The sequence below is a fragment of the Capricornis sumatraensis genome, chromosome 4 (assembly GCF_032405125.1).
Source record: "Capricornis sumatraensis isolate serow.1 chromosome 4, serow.2, whole genome shotgun sequence".
Taxonomy (NCBI): Eukaryota; Metazoa; Chordata; class Mammalia; order Artiodactyla; family Bovidae; genus Capricornis; species Capricornis sumatraensis.
The window spans coordinates 109613042-109630982 of NC_091072.1; the positions used below are offsets into that span (position 1 = coordinate 109613042).

The following is a 17941-nucleotide window of genomic DNA, read 5'->3' on the forward strand; positions in this document are numbered from 1 at the left end:
AGTTCTCCCAAACAAGGAAACATTCATCTGTCCCCTGCCATTTGATGCTTATGGTCATAGATCCTGGTTATTTACTTTGTGAGGAGGTCTCACTTACAAGTTCCAAATAACAGGAAATATGTCTTTTCTTAAAAATAAAAGTGTGTTGTTGAAAAATGTTCTGAAGGCGGAGAGAAGGTGGGACCTTGTCAGATTTGGCAACAGGGAAAGTCTTGCATCTTGAAACAAGTGAATTATTAACTAAAAGGTTACAGAAAGCCAAGAAAATTCTTGAGGACCCAACTCAAGCTCACTACAAACCATAGTGAGATCATCTCTGAGGGGGTGCAAAGCTCTTAGGAGTTTCAGAGCTGGCATTGGTGTTGTTTACCTTCTTTTAAACTTTTTTTTTTTTTAATAGAGTGTCACCTTAAGAATATCCACAGAAATCAATGGTGATGTTTGAAGAAAGAAGAACTCTATCTCCCTCAGTGGAAGTGGCAGACAATTCCTGGAAGTGGTACAGAGGACAGACAGGGTTTTAACGCTACCCTGTATGGAATTCATTTGCAGCACATCCAGGACTTGAATTTCTTTAAGAATTCCCAATAGTTGTACTATTTCCAAAGGTATGTTTTCCTAGAGAATGTAGAGCATTTATGACATTGTAGCAATGTTTTTATAACTTTCCAAATAGACACTTTTTTTGTATTAACAAATTCCTGACAGACAAAATAAGGTATTCCAGCAAATGGAGACCTCTTATTTTTATACAAATTCTGTTTTTGTTAATTTCTGTCTGTGTGAGTGATTTGTGGAGATACACTAACTGAGGAATTCATTCAAAAGTAAAATCAGGGGATGTTCTTTTTAAGATTTTATTTTTAGAGAATGCACTGTATAATTTTATATCATAAGAGCATTTCTAAAATTCCATTTAAAATGATCATTAAGATTTAGTTAATAAACTAACACTAACTAAGAGACTGATTTTTAGATGAACCAAGCAAAAAGCTTCTATCAAAAGGCCTTAAGACCACTATGCACATTAACTCAGTGGCTATGGAAGACCTCAGTCTTGAAATTCCGTCCCCCACCCCACGGGCCTCCCTGCTCACAGAGACCCAGCTTTTACCCTTGCTGCTCACTGACGGCAGGCTGTAGTGATGGGTTCCAGGTGGGATGGTTTCAACCAGGCAAGTTAGAAATCAAATCCTGCTAACAACAGAGTGAACTGGAGGTGAGCAACTAACAAGAAGAACTCACTGGATTCCAGAGTGATGAGGGGAGTGAGGGGAGTGTGTCTCAGGGAACATCTGAGGAATGCGGGATTATGGGAAGGAGACTTGCTCAATCCTAAACCTCTGCAGAAACCAACCTGTGAAAAGCATTACACATTCCACTTACAAAGCTGCCCTTTATTGTTCCTGGCATAACTCGACACACTGTCTGACTCAGAAGCCGCACCACACATCTCGCATTCCTCTCACGCCAGTCCACGGGCGCTGACGGGAGTGCAGGTCTGAGAGGGGAGGGAGGGGAGCGTGGTGCCGGCTGGAGTTACTCTGCTCCTCTTCATCCCCACGGCTGGACGTTTGCACGCTTCATGAGATGTGAAGCAGATCCTTTGCTCGGTAACAGCACATCATGGACGACGAGTGAAAAGCAAGTCATTCCAGAGGAAGAAGTGCGTCTTGAGATGCAAAGGTTTAAAAGTGGAAGAGAAGGAACTCACCTTCAGGGACCCTCCAGACCAGAAAGCCATGTCTGGCCAAGAGGTTCCAGACCTTGAGGGCTCATGCCAAGGGCAGAGCAGCTCACGTGGCCAGCCGTGGAAGAAGGAGGCTCAGTAGTGGTCAGCCCCCTCCGCAAGGCCAGACCCTATCTCCCCTGAGGGTTCAGCGGTGACAGACTGAGACCCACCCCTGGGTTGGTGGTAACTTGGAACTGAAATGCTGGTTACATCTGTGTTCTGTGGAGGACGAAAGCCTCTTACCTTTGCTGTGGAACCTGCAGTAGAAGGAATCCAGGGTTGGGTCTCCCTTGGAACAGACTGTTGTTATCAGCCCTTCTTGACACATTCATTGTCAGCCTTCATTTCTGTATCTCTCTGTGTGATTTAGATTGGGAGCTCCTTGAGGGCAGAAGTCTGTGCCTTAATCTTTGTTACTCCAGCATTTACCAGGCTGCCTCCTGGTACACAGTAGGTGCTTAATAAATAAAAACTCACTGAATGCATGAATGAGGGAGTGAGCAAGTGGAGACATGGCTGGGGGATATCTGTAGTACTGCATAATGAGATTTACTCTGGTTTACTAATGAGGTAATAAATAGTCTATGTCACCTTTTAATATTGACTGTTTTACTTTGTGTGCTGTGAATGTTTCAGTTGTTTGGGCCTCTCCATTCTATGATGACACTCATCATCCTGGACAGTTATCACAGAAATTATTCCATGGGCTAGACCAAATGGTACACCTGGCTTGGCAAACTGAGAAGGCCAAAACTCACTCCAGACAATCACGTTCTGCTGATATCATGAAATCTCAAAAGCTGGTCTCCTCCATATTTTGGTATTATTTCTGATTTCCGTGAACTTGCATTTCCTTGGACCTCATGGCTGAAAGAGTAAAATAAAATGAAATATTTCTTTATTTTAAATCTATGTCTCTGTTAAATTATAATATGTTGACTTGGTACTACTATGAAGTAAATTTATTCAGGGAAGTATTCTAGCTCCACTTGGATTCTTCAGAGGTAGAGTTTAAATATTATTATTTTAAACAATTTTGGCCATACCATGCGGCATGTGGGATCTTAGTTCCCTGACCTGGGATTGAATACTTACCCACTGCATTGGAATGGAGAAGGCAATGGCACCCCACTTCAGTACTCTTGCCTGGAAAATCCCATGGGTGGAGGAACCTGGTAGGCTGCAGTCCATGGGGTCACTAAGAGTCGGACACGACTGAGCAACTTCACTTTTCACTTTCATGCATTACAGAAAGAAATGGCAACCCACTCCAGTGTTCTTGCCTGGAGAATCCCAGGGATGGGGAGCCTGGTGGGCTACTGTCTATGGGGTCACGCAGAGTTGGACACGACTGAAGTGACTTAGCAGCAGCAGCAGCAGCAGCATTGGAAAGTGGAATCTTAAACACTGGACCTCTGAGGAAGTCCCAAACCTTATGTTTTCTTAATTCATGTAGTTTTGCCTGTGGGCAGGATGGCTCATCTTTGTAGAGATTTTTGAATGGTAGTATTAGAAGTTTGCACAGAAATCCAACTCAACATTGTTGAAAGAAAGAGAGGCATCTGTTGATTCAAGTTATGAGAGGTCCTGGGTGGAGCTGACTATAGGGATGGCTGGATCAGAAAGTCACCAGGACTCCATCTATTCTCTCCTTCTCTCTGTTGGCATCATTCTCAGGCAGGCTTTCCCCTTGGTGGGTGTGAGATGGCTTCTAGAAGCCCCAGGCTACAAACTCTCCAGTGGAATGAGAGGGCTTCCTAAAAGTTCTAACCAAAGCCCTCCAGTTGAAACTCACTTTTTCTGATTGGCTGCCTTGGGTCACATGCCCACCCTGTCACCCAAGGAAGTTCAGTGCTCTGATTGGTCAGACCAGTGTCACATGTTCACCTCTGGAGCACTGAATAGGGTCCACACCACCCAAACTACTGGGCTGATGGTGCTGGAAAGTTGTTTCTCAGAAGAAAGGGATGGGAAATGGGTCTTGCACTAATGTAAAGCTGCAGATTCCACTACAGAAATCAGTTCTCCCTGACCCCAGAGGCCAGAAGAGCCAACCTAACTTGATTCAGAGTAAACCAAATTTTATCAGCTGCCAATCTTTTCAGGTAAAAAAAAAAAAAGTCATACAGGTGATCAGTTTGCCTTCAGTTAACTTCAAAGTCATGTTTATATGTTTTCAAATTTTTTGTGTTCTTATTTAATCTCTGAGGTTAGTCAGACAGTAAACTGTCACATGTTTCAAATGAAGAAGCTAAGGCAAAAAAAAAAAAAAAAAGAAGTTCAGTGACCTGTAAGTGGTTCTACTGCAACAGATTCCAGTCTGGAGCTCTTGTTTTCTTGATTAATAATCAAGTGCATCTCCCCTGCCCCCTAAACACTAACAGAGGATTCCACAGAAATTGCATTTCATAAACCAAATTAAGTGCATTACTGTTGTGTTGTGTCTGGATTTCCTAACATCCCTTACATGTGGCATGGTCCCATGCTCCCATTTTTCACTCATTTGGAGACGCCCTGGTCTGGTATTTGGGCCTGGAATGAGGAAGGGGCAGTGGGAGGAAGATAAGTGGTCTTCACTCTCTCCCACTCCCTGATTCTGGCAAGCCTGTAAGCCCAGCCGTCTCCCCACACACATACTCTTGGTCTGGCTCTGAATGCCCCGCATTCTCCAGGCCAGAATGTCATACATCTGTATCCTGTCTGTTGCACAAGAGAGCAAGCAACCACAGCCTCAAGCCCTGGAGGGGAAGTTTCTGATGCTCCTGGGTCACCCCCAGCAGATCCATCTTCTAAAATGAAGAGCAGCAGGATGCCAAAGTCGCATTGGGGGTGGTGGTGACCTCCAGAATTGATGCTTGGAAAATGCTGACGCGGCTACCAGCCATCTGCCCTGTGGTTTGGGCCAGGGTGCCGTGAGATGATGCCTATGAAGCCTGCAGCCTAGTCAGTCCCTCAGTGATGCGCAAAGCCCTCCATCCCCGGAGCCAGCTTCACCTCTGGACTCTTCAGTTACGTGAGTCTCTCTTTAACTTTGGTAGACTCAGGCTGGATTTCTCATGCTTATTCCTAAAAGAGCCCCTATTTATACAAACACTCAAGAGTTCTAATATGCAGATTTAGCAAACTACTGTTTCCTGGACTTACTGTGCTGGGGTGGAAAGATAATTTCTAGATAAGTGGCCATTCAGCCGTTCCTCACTTGCAGTCCTGCAACTCTGAATCATGTTTTCTTATTTTTAAAATTTTGAATCAGTAATATATTGATGCGATTCAAACATCAAAACAGTATAAAAAGGTCCTCTGTGAAGAACCTTTGTACTTGCCTCTTCCCACACTTAATTCACCCCTCTTCTGGCAGATAGCCCCTTTCAATGAAAATACAAGCAGAAACATACCTATAAAATGATTTCCCTTTTAATTTCTTTCCCAAATGTAGCATACCTTGCAAACAGTTTTGAGCCTGGCTTTTTTGACTAGGCAGTGTGTCTCGGAGATATGTCCTTACCAATACATAGAGAGCTCCTTCGTGTTTCTTTGTTGTTCTGTTTTAACCCCTGTATAGTATTCCATGTGCCATCCTTTATTTAACAAGTCCCCTGTTCGATGATCAGTCATGTGGTTTCCAAACTTTGCAATTACAAGTGAATGACCTAGTACATACAGCATTTCACATAGTTGCAAGGATGTCTGCAGGAGAAATCCTGTAAGTGGGAATGGTGGCACCCACAGGAACTGCATCTGTGATTTGACAAATTACTGTCATCTTGCCTTTGGAGCCTCTTTACTTGAGCATTTTTTGTTGGAAAATCTTCCCAGCTATTTCGCCTTTTCATCCAAACTGGGGATATTGATGGTAAATTCACCTTTTTTTAGGCAACACATTCATTCATCATGTGGATTCTGCAGTACAGGGTATGGGGCAGAGACCAGCTGACTGTGTCACTGGTCTTCTACAAACCCCTCTTCCTTCCCCCTTGCATTTAAGCTCCCCAGGGTAGGGGAGGGCAAGGCTGTTTGCTCCCCTCTCTGCAAACAGAACACCATCCCTGTCTTCTGCCTCCTCTCAGGTGCCTGCTCTCCTGTCCATGGTCAAGAGTGTCTCCATCTCAGTCCAGTTCAGTTCAGTTCAGTCACTCAGTCATGCCTGATTCTGTGACCCCATGGACTGCAGCACTCCAGGCCTCCCTGTCCATCACCAACTCCTGCAGCTTTCTCAAACTCATGTCCATCGAGTCAGTGATGCCATCCAATCATCTCATCCTCTATCGTCCCTTTTTCTTCCTGCCTTCAATCTTTACCAGGATCAGGGTCTTTTCAAATGAGTCACTTCTTCGCATCAGGTGGCCAAAGTATTGAAATTTCAGCTTCAGCATCAGACCTTTCAATGAATATGCAGGACTGATTTCCTTTAGGATTGACTGGTTTGATCTGCTTGCAGTCCAAGGAAGTCTCAGGAGTTTTCTCCAACACTACAGTTGAAAAGCATCAATTCTTCGGCACTCAGCTTTCTTTATGGTCCAGCTGTCACATCCATACATGACTACTGGAAAAACCATAGCTTTGACGAGATGGACATTTGTTGGTAATGTCTCTGCTTTCTAATATGCTACCTAGGTTGGTCATAGCTTTTCTCATTCTCTCTTGTGTTTTTCATTGTGATCTTGCACTTCTGTCTCTGCCTATTCTAATCTTGTCCCTTTTCTATCCACTTTCTCTTTTGGGATCTCTTTGAAGGCCTGCCATTTCACTTACACTTCCTTACATTCTGAGAACATTTTGCTTTTATAGACATCAGTCGTCAATCACCATATTCTCTTTCCTCTTTCTGGCAAGCTGACTCACTACAGAACCCTGGGGGAACTCACAGGCTTTTGGTCCTCCCTGACCTTATAGCTTGGTGGTCAGTGTGGAATGACCAGTGGGGAATAGGGGGCACAGAGAGAGTGAGAGATTCCAGGTTTGAGAAACGTAACTTAGAAATAATAGGCTTTACCTATTATACAGAGTGAAGTAAGTCAGAAAGAAAAACACCAATATAGTATACTAACACATATATATGGAATTTAGAAAGGTGGTAATGATAACCCCACATGCGAGACAGCAAAAGAGACACAGATGTATAGAAGTCTTTTGGACTCTGTGGGAGAGGGCGAGGGTGGGATGATTTGGGAGAATGGCACTGAAACATGTATATTATCATATGTGAAAAGGATTGCCAGTCCAGGTTTGATGCATGAGACAGGTTGCTCAGGGCTGGTGCACTGGGGTGACCCAGAGGGATGAGATGGGAAGGGAGGTGGGAGGGGGGTTCAGGATGGGGAACACGTGTACATCTGTGTTGGATTCATGTCAATGTATGGCAAAACCACTACAATATTGTAATTAGCCTCCAATTAAAATAAATAAATTTATATTTTTTTTAAAAAAGAAATGATAGGCTTTAAAGATGGCCTACCTTAATACAGGCCCTTGATCCATCATTACACCATAATCCATAGCATCCATGAGGGTTCACTCTGGGTGTGGTGCACATTCCACGAGTTTTGAAAAATGTATACTGAAACGTATCCACTATTGTAGCATCATACCAAATACTTTCACTGTCCACAAAATCCTTTTGTCATTTTGAAAAAAACAAAATTGGGTTTACCTATGGGGAGACAGTGTTCACTTCTTTTCAGTGTTTTTCAGGTTTTCAGGGAATTTTGCTTAACCACTAAGAACGTTTTTTTACTTGCTTGCATTATTACTCATGTCCTGTTAATACTGATTGAGCATCCAACCATGGCAAAGATGATGTGAGAAGGTGATCATCTCATAGTTAGCTGCATTTTACCACCGAGGAAATTAAGGTGCGTGCAGTGAGGTTGTCACCAGGCAGGTACCAACCAAGTGATGATGCTTGGACCAAACCCAGGGATGTGACCCCGACAGCCAGCCTTCCCACCAGGACCATGTAGTTATCATCTGTTCTCACGTGAGTATGAATTAACTCATCAGCGTCTGTAGGATCACATCACACAAGGCCTTGAGGGGGTGAAATCCCTAAACTAGCAAATTTAGAAAAACGGGTGAAATGTCCATTTTCTTGCTTCGAAAGAGTGAATCCTGGCTGTGCTCTGCACTTCCAAGACTGACAGGGGTGGGGCAGGGTGGCAGGGAGAGGGCAGTGGGAATACATGGGGGAGAGGGCTCCCGTGCCACACCAGTCTTTAGTGGGAGTTTGAGATGAGCCCTCCCATGCCATGCACGACCCCCGAGGAGAAGTAACCAAAATGGCTAAGGAGTCCATGGGGCAGCGAGGCTGCAGACCAGGGGTAACACTCAGCATGGCCAAGGCTCTGGTGGTTATGAGGGTGGTTTCCTAGGTCTCTGAACTCTTGGTATGTCTTGCTTTTGGTTGCTGCAATAAGACAGGCTTGGGGTTAGAAACATCTGCTCTCTACTAGCCAAGGATGTGGCCATAGTAGGGTAAAGAGAGACCACTTAGGCTGCCCCCAACTGGGTAACAGAAGTCCTCACACTTGACAATGGGCTTGGCATTTGACCTCCGGCAGGCGATGTGGATGTAGGATGTAGAGTTCTCAGAGCCTCTAGCAGCAGCAGAAGGGTCTCAGGGCTCGGAATCCTGGGTTCCAGCTCTCTTGCTCATCAGGCTAATATTAGCACAAGTGATAGGAATGCCTGGAAGACAAAATTCACCTTCCAGAACAACCTATTGCTCAGGGTCAGGCCAAAGAAGCAAGTTTCGGGTACCACTCAAGATATCTGATTTAGGGCGAAGAGTGATGTAGTTAGGGTTGGCCAGCGATCTGACAGCTGCTAACATAAACTTTAACACATGTATTAAAATGAATACTGAGCTTAGTTCAGTCTGTCATTTCCTCTTAATACTTGAAAAGCCACAGTTTTGTTTGCAAGTTCCCCCCAAAAGCTCTAGTTAGTGAATTTATTCTTCTGCTTGACTGCACTTGGAACTCTGAAGTCAGAGCCACCTTGAAATTGAAACTGGGAAAATCCCTGGTGTCTCTGCCCGGGAGAAGAAGCAAAGGTATATTCTGAAGTTTATTAAATAATTACCCAGTTGTTGACATGTTGTAAGAGGAAGAAAGAGCTGAGGTGCTGGTAAGTAGGAATAGAGATTAGTTAGGATTTGGGGTCACAAGGCTTATAAATGTGGTAGAACATTCCAGTGTTCCCTGACCTTTGGCTCAAACCAGGGCACGTGTTCTTCCGAGTAGACTCAGTTCACCAGGCCTTGGCCTGCAACGTCGTTATTTTGACTATCTGAATGACCATGGTCAGCTTGGATCCAGTTAATGCTGAAGATACTCAAAAGTCTTTAGCTGTTGGGAGCAGATGTAGCAGTGACTTGAAAGGAGTAAAATAAGTGAGAAACAAAAGTTGGAATTGGCCATTTCGAATCTCATCTGCAGTCGGTGTGAATGGCAGATGAGGGCAGGTTTCCTAATGAACGGTCCTGAAACTAATTCGCTTCCAAGGTTCAGAGTGGAAGGATAATCCTTTCACTCAGAATTCCCCAGACTTCAGCCATTTCTGTGTCTCCTTTGTGACTTTTGTGATGCTCTTAACTGCAATTTACTGAATACTTGTCAATGACTTAGCCATCTTTATCCATTCATCTGCTGAGGAACATTTAGATTGCTTACATATCTTGGCTCCTGTAAATAATGCTGCTATGAACATAGGGGTGCATATATCTTTTTGAATTATAATTTTGTGTGGGTATTGCCCAGGAGTGGGATTGCTGGATCTTCTGGTAATTCTATTTTTAATTTTCTGAGGAACCTCTATACTGTTCCATAGAGACTGAACTAGATTATATTCCCACCAACAGTGTAGGAGGGTTCCCTTTCCCCACACCCAATTTAGCACTTGTTAACTTAACTATTTTTATTTTACAGAGAAACTTCTCCCGCTGCTTCTTCTGGACTGCCTGGTTGGTAAATGGTGTTACCATTCACTGGGTCGCTCAAGGTAGAAACGCTCTGCTCCTCACCCCCACCTCACGTTCTGTTAACTTCCTCTCCTATGTACAGTGTTAAAAGATAATTATCATCCAAACCAGGGCATTCTGTAAATAAAAGTGACATTATTAATAAGTGTGCCAGAAATAAACTGGGTCTGTCGAAAGCAAATGGGGACTGTGTCGTTAATCATCTCTATGGCCGTGAATCCTCTTCCTCCTTCCCATTCCCACCATCACTATCTTAGTACGGGCCTTCATAATTATTTGCTTGGACTAGTGCAATAGTCCTTGGAGAAGGAAATGGCAACCCACTCTAGTACTCTTGCCTGGAAAACCCCATGGGCAGAGGAGCCTGGTAGGCTGCAGTCCATGGGATTGTTACGAGTCGGACATGACTGAGCGACTTCACTTTCACTTTTCACTTTCCTGCATTGGAGAAGGAAATGGCAACCCACTCCAGTGTTCTTGCCTGGAGAATCCCAGGGATGGGGGAGCCTGGTGGGCTGCCGTCTAGGGGGTTGCACAGAGTCGGACACGACTGAAGCGACTTAGCAGTAGCAGTGCAATAGCTCACTATGGTTTTCTTGATTTCATTCTTGGTTCTTTTCAATGCATGTTACGCACAGCACATACATACACCTGTGTTATATCTGCCTCTTAAAATCCTTCAGTAACTCCACATAGCTTCAGGATAAATTTCAAATTCACTAGTATGGTTTACCAGGCTCTTCACAGATCTGGTTCTTTTTTATCCTTCCAACCTGTGAGCTCATTCATTCATTCATTCATTCAACATTTATTGAGAGTTACTCTGGGTTGACACCATGCTGAGTTCTGGAATATAACAATAAAGAAGATGGCTTTCTGCCCTCCAGGTATTTATAGTGGAGAGGAGAAACAGCCAAGGAAACACTAGAGTAAGGAAAGTGGTGAAGTACTGCCCTTTCTGACCTCACTGCTCAAGGGACCTGGAAGCTTGATAGAAGTGCAGAATCTTAGGGCCCCGACTCGGACTCACTACATCCAAATCTGCGTTTTAATAAGACACACGTGATTGGAGTTAACACTAGTTTGCAAAGCTGGGTCTGTGGGACCATGCTAGTTGAAGAGCTTGGTTTGGGTCCTCAGGGAGGGTCATGCCCGGAAGGAGACTTGAAGGAGGAGACAGTCTGCTCAGTGGAGGTGAGGTAGGAAAAGGGATTCACCTGTGCTGTAGCACTGAAGCAACAGAACATCTGCTGTTTGGTGGGAATTGGGCTTTCCTGGTGGTTCAGATGGTAAAAAAATCCACCTGTAATGTAGGAGACCTGGGTTCGATTCCTGGGTCAAGAAGGTCCCCTGGAGAAGGAAGGAAATGGCTACCCACTCCAGTATTCTTGCCTGGAAAATTCCATGGACAGAGGAGCCTGGAGGGCTACAATGCATGGGGCTGCAATGAGTTGGACTGAGTGACTAACACCTTCAGTGCCCACATTGTTCAGTATTTAGATTTGAGGTGGGAGCCTCATCTAACTCAGAGATACCCTTATTCAAGGAAGAAATTTGATCAATTTCAGCATCTCCATTTTTTCTCTGGGCCTATCTGGAAACCGTGATTTAGAATGTATACTTTAATTCATAGAGACGAACAATAGAATAGAAGTGACTAGGAGGAGCTCGGAGCGGTGGGTGGGGTGGGGGTGGAGAGGAGAATGGGGAATTATTGTTTAATGGGTTCAGAGTTTCTATTTGGGATGATGAAAAAGTTCTGGAAATGGATTGTAGTGATGGTTACACAATACTGTGAATATACTTAATGCCACTAAAACTGCATGCTTCGAAATGGTGAAAGTGGCAGTTTTTACGTTGTGCAGATTTTATTGCAGTTAAGAAAAAAGAATCAGTACTTTTTTTTGTCAGAGTCAAAGATTTTATTTTCAAGTTCCTGCTTTGGCACCCCAGCAAGTCAGGTAACTTCTTGGAACTTCAGTCTCTTTACCTGTAAAATGGGAATACCGATATTACCTGCCTCATAAACTTGTCATGAAGATTCACTGAAGCAAAGCACATAAGATATTGGGGAGTATGCTGGGTTTTCCTTATGCCCATCAATGACGCTTTCAAAGTATGTTCTTCTTTTGTCTATTAATTTTTTTTTTCTTAATTTTGACTGCTTTGGGGTTTTGTTGCAGCTCTCAGGCTCCAAGAGCGGGTGGGCTCAGTAGTTTGAGGGCTTAGTTGCCTCATGCCATATGGGATCCTAGTTCCCTGACCAGGGATGGAATTGCATTGGAAGGCGGATTCTTAACCACAGGACCACCAGGGAAGTCCCTTGAAAAGCATGTTCTTATATCTTTAGCACAAAACCTGGCACAACTAATCCTCGGCATCACTGCTGTTTTCACTCCTTCCACATCCTCTTTGAGGTAGCTGTAGCTCTTTGAGCTGAAAACTCTAGTGCCTGGAACAGCTAAATCAATTTCAGGAATAGAGCAGAAGCATCATTATTCCAAGTGATTCCAGTGTGGAACCAAGGCTGAGGAACTCGGCTCTAGCAGTGGCTCACAAACTTTAGTGTGTATGGGAACCACCTGAAGGACTTGTCGAAACAATTTCTCGGTACTCTCCCCTTCTCCAAGTTTCAAGTTTAATAGATATATAACAGTCTCTCACTTTATTCATCTATCTGGTGGCCCTTTCCTTTTGTTTGGAGTCTACCCACTACTTAACCTCTTCCAGACCCATCACTCAACTGAACAATAACACTTAACAATTAACACTTCTTTTAACAATGCTTGCCAGTCGCCTTCTTCAGGCCAGTGGTCTCAATATTTGCCAACTGTGGCATTAGACACGATTCACCATGTCTCAGTTTTCCTCCTTTGAACTCAGAGTGGCTACTCTGGGTAGTGTCGTCCTAATTTCTCTTTCCTTCTCCCTCTCCCTCTTGGAAGTAGGGATTCCCATGTGGGACTCCCATGACCATGTTCTGGGTTTCCTATATTCATCCCTTAAAATGAGCACAGTCTTAGAAGTGAGATGGACATGGGTTTATATCTTGCAACCTGGACAGTTCACACGGAGTTTCATTTTCCTCATTGGTGAGTCTTGCATGATGAGGATAGTACTCCTGTAAACCATAAACACGTAACACCCAACGGTTACAGTGTTTTACCTTTAAGAGCATGGTAAAATCTTGACCTTGAGGAGAACTCCAGAAGTGGTGGGACTGACCTATAGGATGCAGAAGGCAGAGCCAGGGATATCAAAACCACAGTGTGGAGGAATAAAGCCAAGATTTACCAAAAAGCAAGGAAATGGGCCTAACCAAGGATTTTCCAGGATACCTGGGCAGACAGGGAGGTGAGAGATGGGCTCTGAGAAAAGGAACTGACTGAGAGATTCCCTGTGACTGCATTAATGTGTGAGCCTACATACTGGCACGTGTACAGGATGGCGTGGTTAATAGTGCTATCATGGGCTATGGAACGACCCCAGAAGACACCCACAAGGGGATTTCAACCCCATCAGTGTGGAATTCAGTCCCTTTGGCAAGAAACAAAGTGATAAACCTGTTACAGTTTGCACCATTTATTATGGTCATGTGCAAAACATGAGCATGGGGTGTTACGCAGAGCTCTTGTTACGAAGAGACGAGGTCTCTGAGTGCTGTTTCCCGTCGGTGGTGTTATTCAGCAGGATGGCTCACATGTTGAAATCTGAGACTCCTTGGGTGAAGCACCCCTCTGCAGGCTGTACCAGATGTTGCTTGTGTAGCTCCCCAAGCCCAGAAAGATGAGTTAATCCTTGAAGGAAATTATTCTGAACTTGCCTCAGACTCAGAGGCTTTGATCCAATAGGCCATGGCAATAAAACACTAGGCTATCAGAGAGCTGTGGGTGGTAGTCCCATCTCTGAGAGGGGAACAGGGCCACTGGCCGCCAGCTGCATTCCGGAAGGCCTCCAGATGCAGAGAGCCAGCAGCAGAGGCCTCACTTAGTGTGATGTCGTGAAAATCCTGCACTTTAAACACATGTAGTCATAAATGAAAACTTCCTCACCCTTTACAGACCCTGCTGGAGTATCACGCTCTCCAAGATGCTTCCCGGGAATGTTCCAGGCCTCACTGACCCCACTCACTTTCCTTTACCCTCATGGTCCATAGTACACAGCCTACCCCTTCAATGATTCTCCAAATACAGTCTTCTGCCTTCAGTTACGTGGTAAGTTCCTAGAGATCCTAAACCAAGTCTAGCTTGTATTTCTTTGCATCTCTGAATGTCTAGCGTTCTAAGAGCATCGTGGCCATCGTTTCTTCCTTAGGATCCAGCAGAGTACCTGGCACACAGCATGTGCTCAGTAAGTGTTTATTAAATGCTTATGAAATGAATGGAATTATTGGTTGATAGCAAAGCTGAGCTGGCATGACAAAACAAATAAGAGAAGGTGTTACAGGTACCTCTTGTTTTGTTTGCCCAGCACCTCACCCACTTTCTTCCAGAAGTTTCCTCATTCTTCACCCATCTTTGTGGTTCCATAGGAGCTGCCATGTTGTTTGATGGTTCTCTGGAGTTTATCTGACTTAACACTACTTCACTGAGTCCTTCTAGGGGGGTTTTAACCTTGGAACCAGAGGGAATGTTAAAATAATCTCTTTTAGGTGTCCAAAGCTATGTAGCTATACTGGTACATTTAAGAGCTATCCCCCCCCCATGTTTTTCACCACCTGGAGAAAGGTGATGGCTAGCTAAAAGGAAGAATGTAAGTAAGAAAGTGGAGGAATGGAGGTACAGAGACAAGAAGAATAAACAAGACCCTGATGGTCTTGGAGTTCTGTGTTTTAGTGTTTGCTGTGCCCCAGGCAGATGCTTGTCTTTGGGTTCCACAGGTGCCACATCATCCCTCATAATAGCCCCTTCTTTTGCATCAGTGAGTTTGAGTTAGCTCTCTGTCATTTGTAACCATGCAAGTCCCAACTAATACAGAAGCTCCTGTTCTGTGGTAGAGAAAAAGACTCCATCAAAAAATGAATAAAATCCCATTAAGCCACATTATGAAGTTTTGAAAACAGGAATATTTCAGAATTTCCCATTCTCATTTGTGATTTTTAATAAATCCCCCTGATAGCCCACCCAGAGCTTGCCCAGTTCTGAGCAGAGGGAAGGCACCGGGAGGCTACAGTTTCTAGTAGGTTGAGTCTTTCTTTTTCATTTTTGATGACTTTTTAAAAAATTTATTTTTGGCTGTGCTGGGTCTTCATCACTGTGAAGGCTTTTCCTTAGTTGCAGCGAGTGGGGGCTATTCCCTAGTTGTTGTGCGCAGGCTCCTCATTTCAGTCGCTTCTCTCATTGAGAACCATGGGCCTTAGGGTGGGGGAGTGGGCTTCAGTCATTGCAGTTCCTGGCCTCGACAGCACAGGCTCAATAGTTGTGGCTCACAGGCTTAGTTGCTCTGAAGCATGTGAGATCTTCCTAGATCAGGGATCAAAACCATGTCTCCTGCACTGGCAGGTGGATTCTTTTTTTTTTTTTTTCTTAAATTATGGAAGTATGATAACACATTTACAGGAGACTTGGAAAATATAGGACAAAGTTACATACAGTTTCATTGTATATTACAATTATTTTTTAAATAGATAAATTAAGATTTTTAGATAGAGTTTCAATACCAAATTCTCAAAAATTAAACTGTACAGAAAAGTAGAAGGATATAGTAGACCTGAAAAGCACCATGAAGCAATTCAGCATAAATAAGATTTATATGGGTTTCACACAAGAGATGACTTTTTATCTATGTGTGCATTTGCGTTTGCTGAGAATCAGATGTTTGGGGCTGCAGGGCCAAGTGCATGTAGAATAGTGGGCTCTGAATGGCAGTCAAGGACTAAACATGAAAGGATGGCCTTCATGAACAGGGGTGATGGGAAAGAGCCCTTGAACAGCTCCATATGAGACAAGATGCTGCTAGAGACTTACCCACACTGTCTGAGCTTCAAATCCAGGCAAATGGCCCAGTGCATAAGCGGGAACTTATGGGAACAATGGGAGAAGCTTATGTGATGTTGGGTCCCTAGCTCTGTGGCTCTGGTGACCATATTTGTACAGCTAATCTTTGGCATCAAACCCTTCTCTAGACAGACTGGTCTACTTATTGCCACCCAAATAGGCCATGTGGATTTTATCCTTGGCACATCTGCTCTCAAAATTCCTGGTGCCAGATACCTCTCCTTCCCTTACTTCACCTCTTTCTGTTCATGTTAAACTCATTCTCCAAGGTCCAGCTATCTTATTTTCTACAGAAATGACTTTATTGTAATCAGTCTCATCTGGCATTTCATCATTTATTCTAACAGTGGTAAATATGTGCAGTATAACCTCATTCATACGCCTCATTCCAGGAAAACATCACCAAATGGTATGGGTGCTCTCTTTTTCCAAGACTGTCAAGAACATCAGAATTCTTCTCTACATAGTGCTTGAGGCAGCCACTGAAGGCTCACGGCAAGTGAACGAGACCTAGTTGCTATCTCTATTCCATCCCCTCATACTGTTATTTGAAGTTTCTAACTGTGCATGTCTTCTGTCACCAACTGGGCTATTAAGTCCTTCAGGACAGGAACAGTAATAGTAATAGTAACAAGAATCTTAATAACAATAGTAATATCCACAATCATGATAACAAAAACAACAATAATAGTAGCCACAAATACTTTTTAAACACCTACAGGCGCCGACACCCTACTATTTTACACACGCCGTCAGCCCTCTGTATCCAGGCTCTGCATCTGCAGATTCAAGCAACCTTGGATTTCAAACTGGTTGGCTGAATCTGCATGGATGTAGAACCTTGGGTGCGGAGTGCTGACTGTACTATCCATTTATATAAGGGACTTGAACATCTGCAGATTTGGGTATCTGTTGAAGGTGAGTGGGTGGTGGAACCAATTCCACATGAATACCAAGGGACAACTGTATTCTCTAATTTAACACTCAACACAATTCTGTAGATGAGGGATTAGTGTTATCTCTGTTTTATAGACAGAGATTCTGAGTTTCTTATTTATTTTATAAATTGATTTTTTGAATAAAACTTGTAAATGTTTTAGGTGTATGGCATGGTGATTTGATAAACATATATAGTGAAATGATTACTGCATTTAAGCTAATTAACATATATTTTCTCATAGTTACCTTTTTTGGTTATTGTTAGTTAGAGTGCCTAAAATCTACTGTCTTAGCAGATTTCCAATAATCATTATGGTATTCTTGCCTGGTAGGCTGTAGTCCATAGGGTTGCTACGAGTTGGACACGACTGAGCGACTTCACTTTCACTTTTCACTTTCATATATTGGAGAAGGAAATGGCAACCCACTCCAGTGTTCTTGCCTGGAGAATCCCATGGACAGAGGAGCCTGGTAGGCTGAAGTCCATGGGGTCGCTAGGAGTCGGACATGACTGAGCAACTTCACTGTCACTTTTCACTTTCATGCATTGGAGAAGGAAATGGCAACCCACTCCAGTGTTCTTGCCTGGAGAATCTCAGGGATGGGGGAGCCTGGTGGGCTGCCATCTATGGGGTCGCACAGTCGGACACGACTGAAGCGACTTAGCAGCAGCAGCAGCAGCAGTAACTACAACCCGAACACTAGATCTCTAGACCACATAACTGCAACTTTGTACCTTTGACCAACATCTCCCCACTCCCCTCACCTTCCCACCCCTGTTAACCACCATTCTATTCTTAACTCCCATGTATTCAACTATTTCAGATTCCACATATAAGCGAGATTATTCAGTTTTTTTCTGTCTGGCTTATTTCAGTTAGCATAATGTCTTTCAGGCTCATTCACATTGTTGCAAATGGCAAGATTTCCTCCTCTTTTTTTTTTTTTAAAGCTGAATAATATTTCATTGTATACATTGGGTTGACCAATATATGGAAAACCGGAATAAACTTTTTGGTCAACCCAATATATACACTATAATTTCTTAAGCCTCTCATCTGTCAATCAACACTTAGATTGTTGCCACATTTTGAGCCGAAAGATGATAAGTAACTTGTCCAAATGTACATAACTGGAATGTGGCCGAACTGGAATTTGACCTCCAAGCCTTTACTCTTACCCAACATGGTATATCATCTTCCAAGAACCAGAAAGTCATGTGCATCATAAGTATTTGCTAAATATAGATTTGGGTTTTTTTTTTTAAAATAAAACAATGAGTTCAGTTCAGTCACT

At 43.6% G+C, this 17941-nt stretch overlaps 1 protein-coding gene across 1 annotated transcript in view; it reads left to right on the plus strand.

The window, feature by feature from the left end:
- DRAM1 (DNA damage regulated autophagy modulator 1) overlaps window positions 1–2475 on the plus strand; it is a 40887-nt gene extending 38412 nt beyond the window's left edge. Inside the window, exon 7 of the mRNA XM_068970720.1 lies at window positions 401–2475. Within this exon, the coding sequence (XP_068826821.1) occupies window positions 401–445 (45 nt within the window). The 3' untranslated portion in view covers window positions 446–2475. The remainder of the gene's footprint in view (window positions 1–400) is intronic.
- The last annotated feature ends 15466 nt before the right edge of the window (window positions 2476–17941 follow it).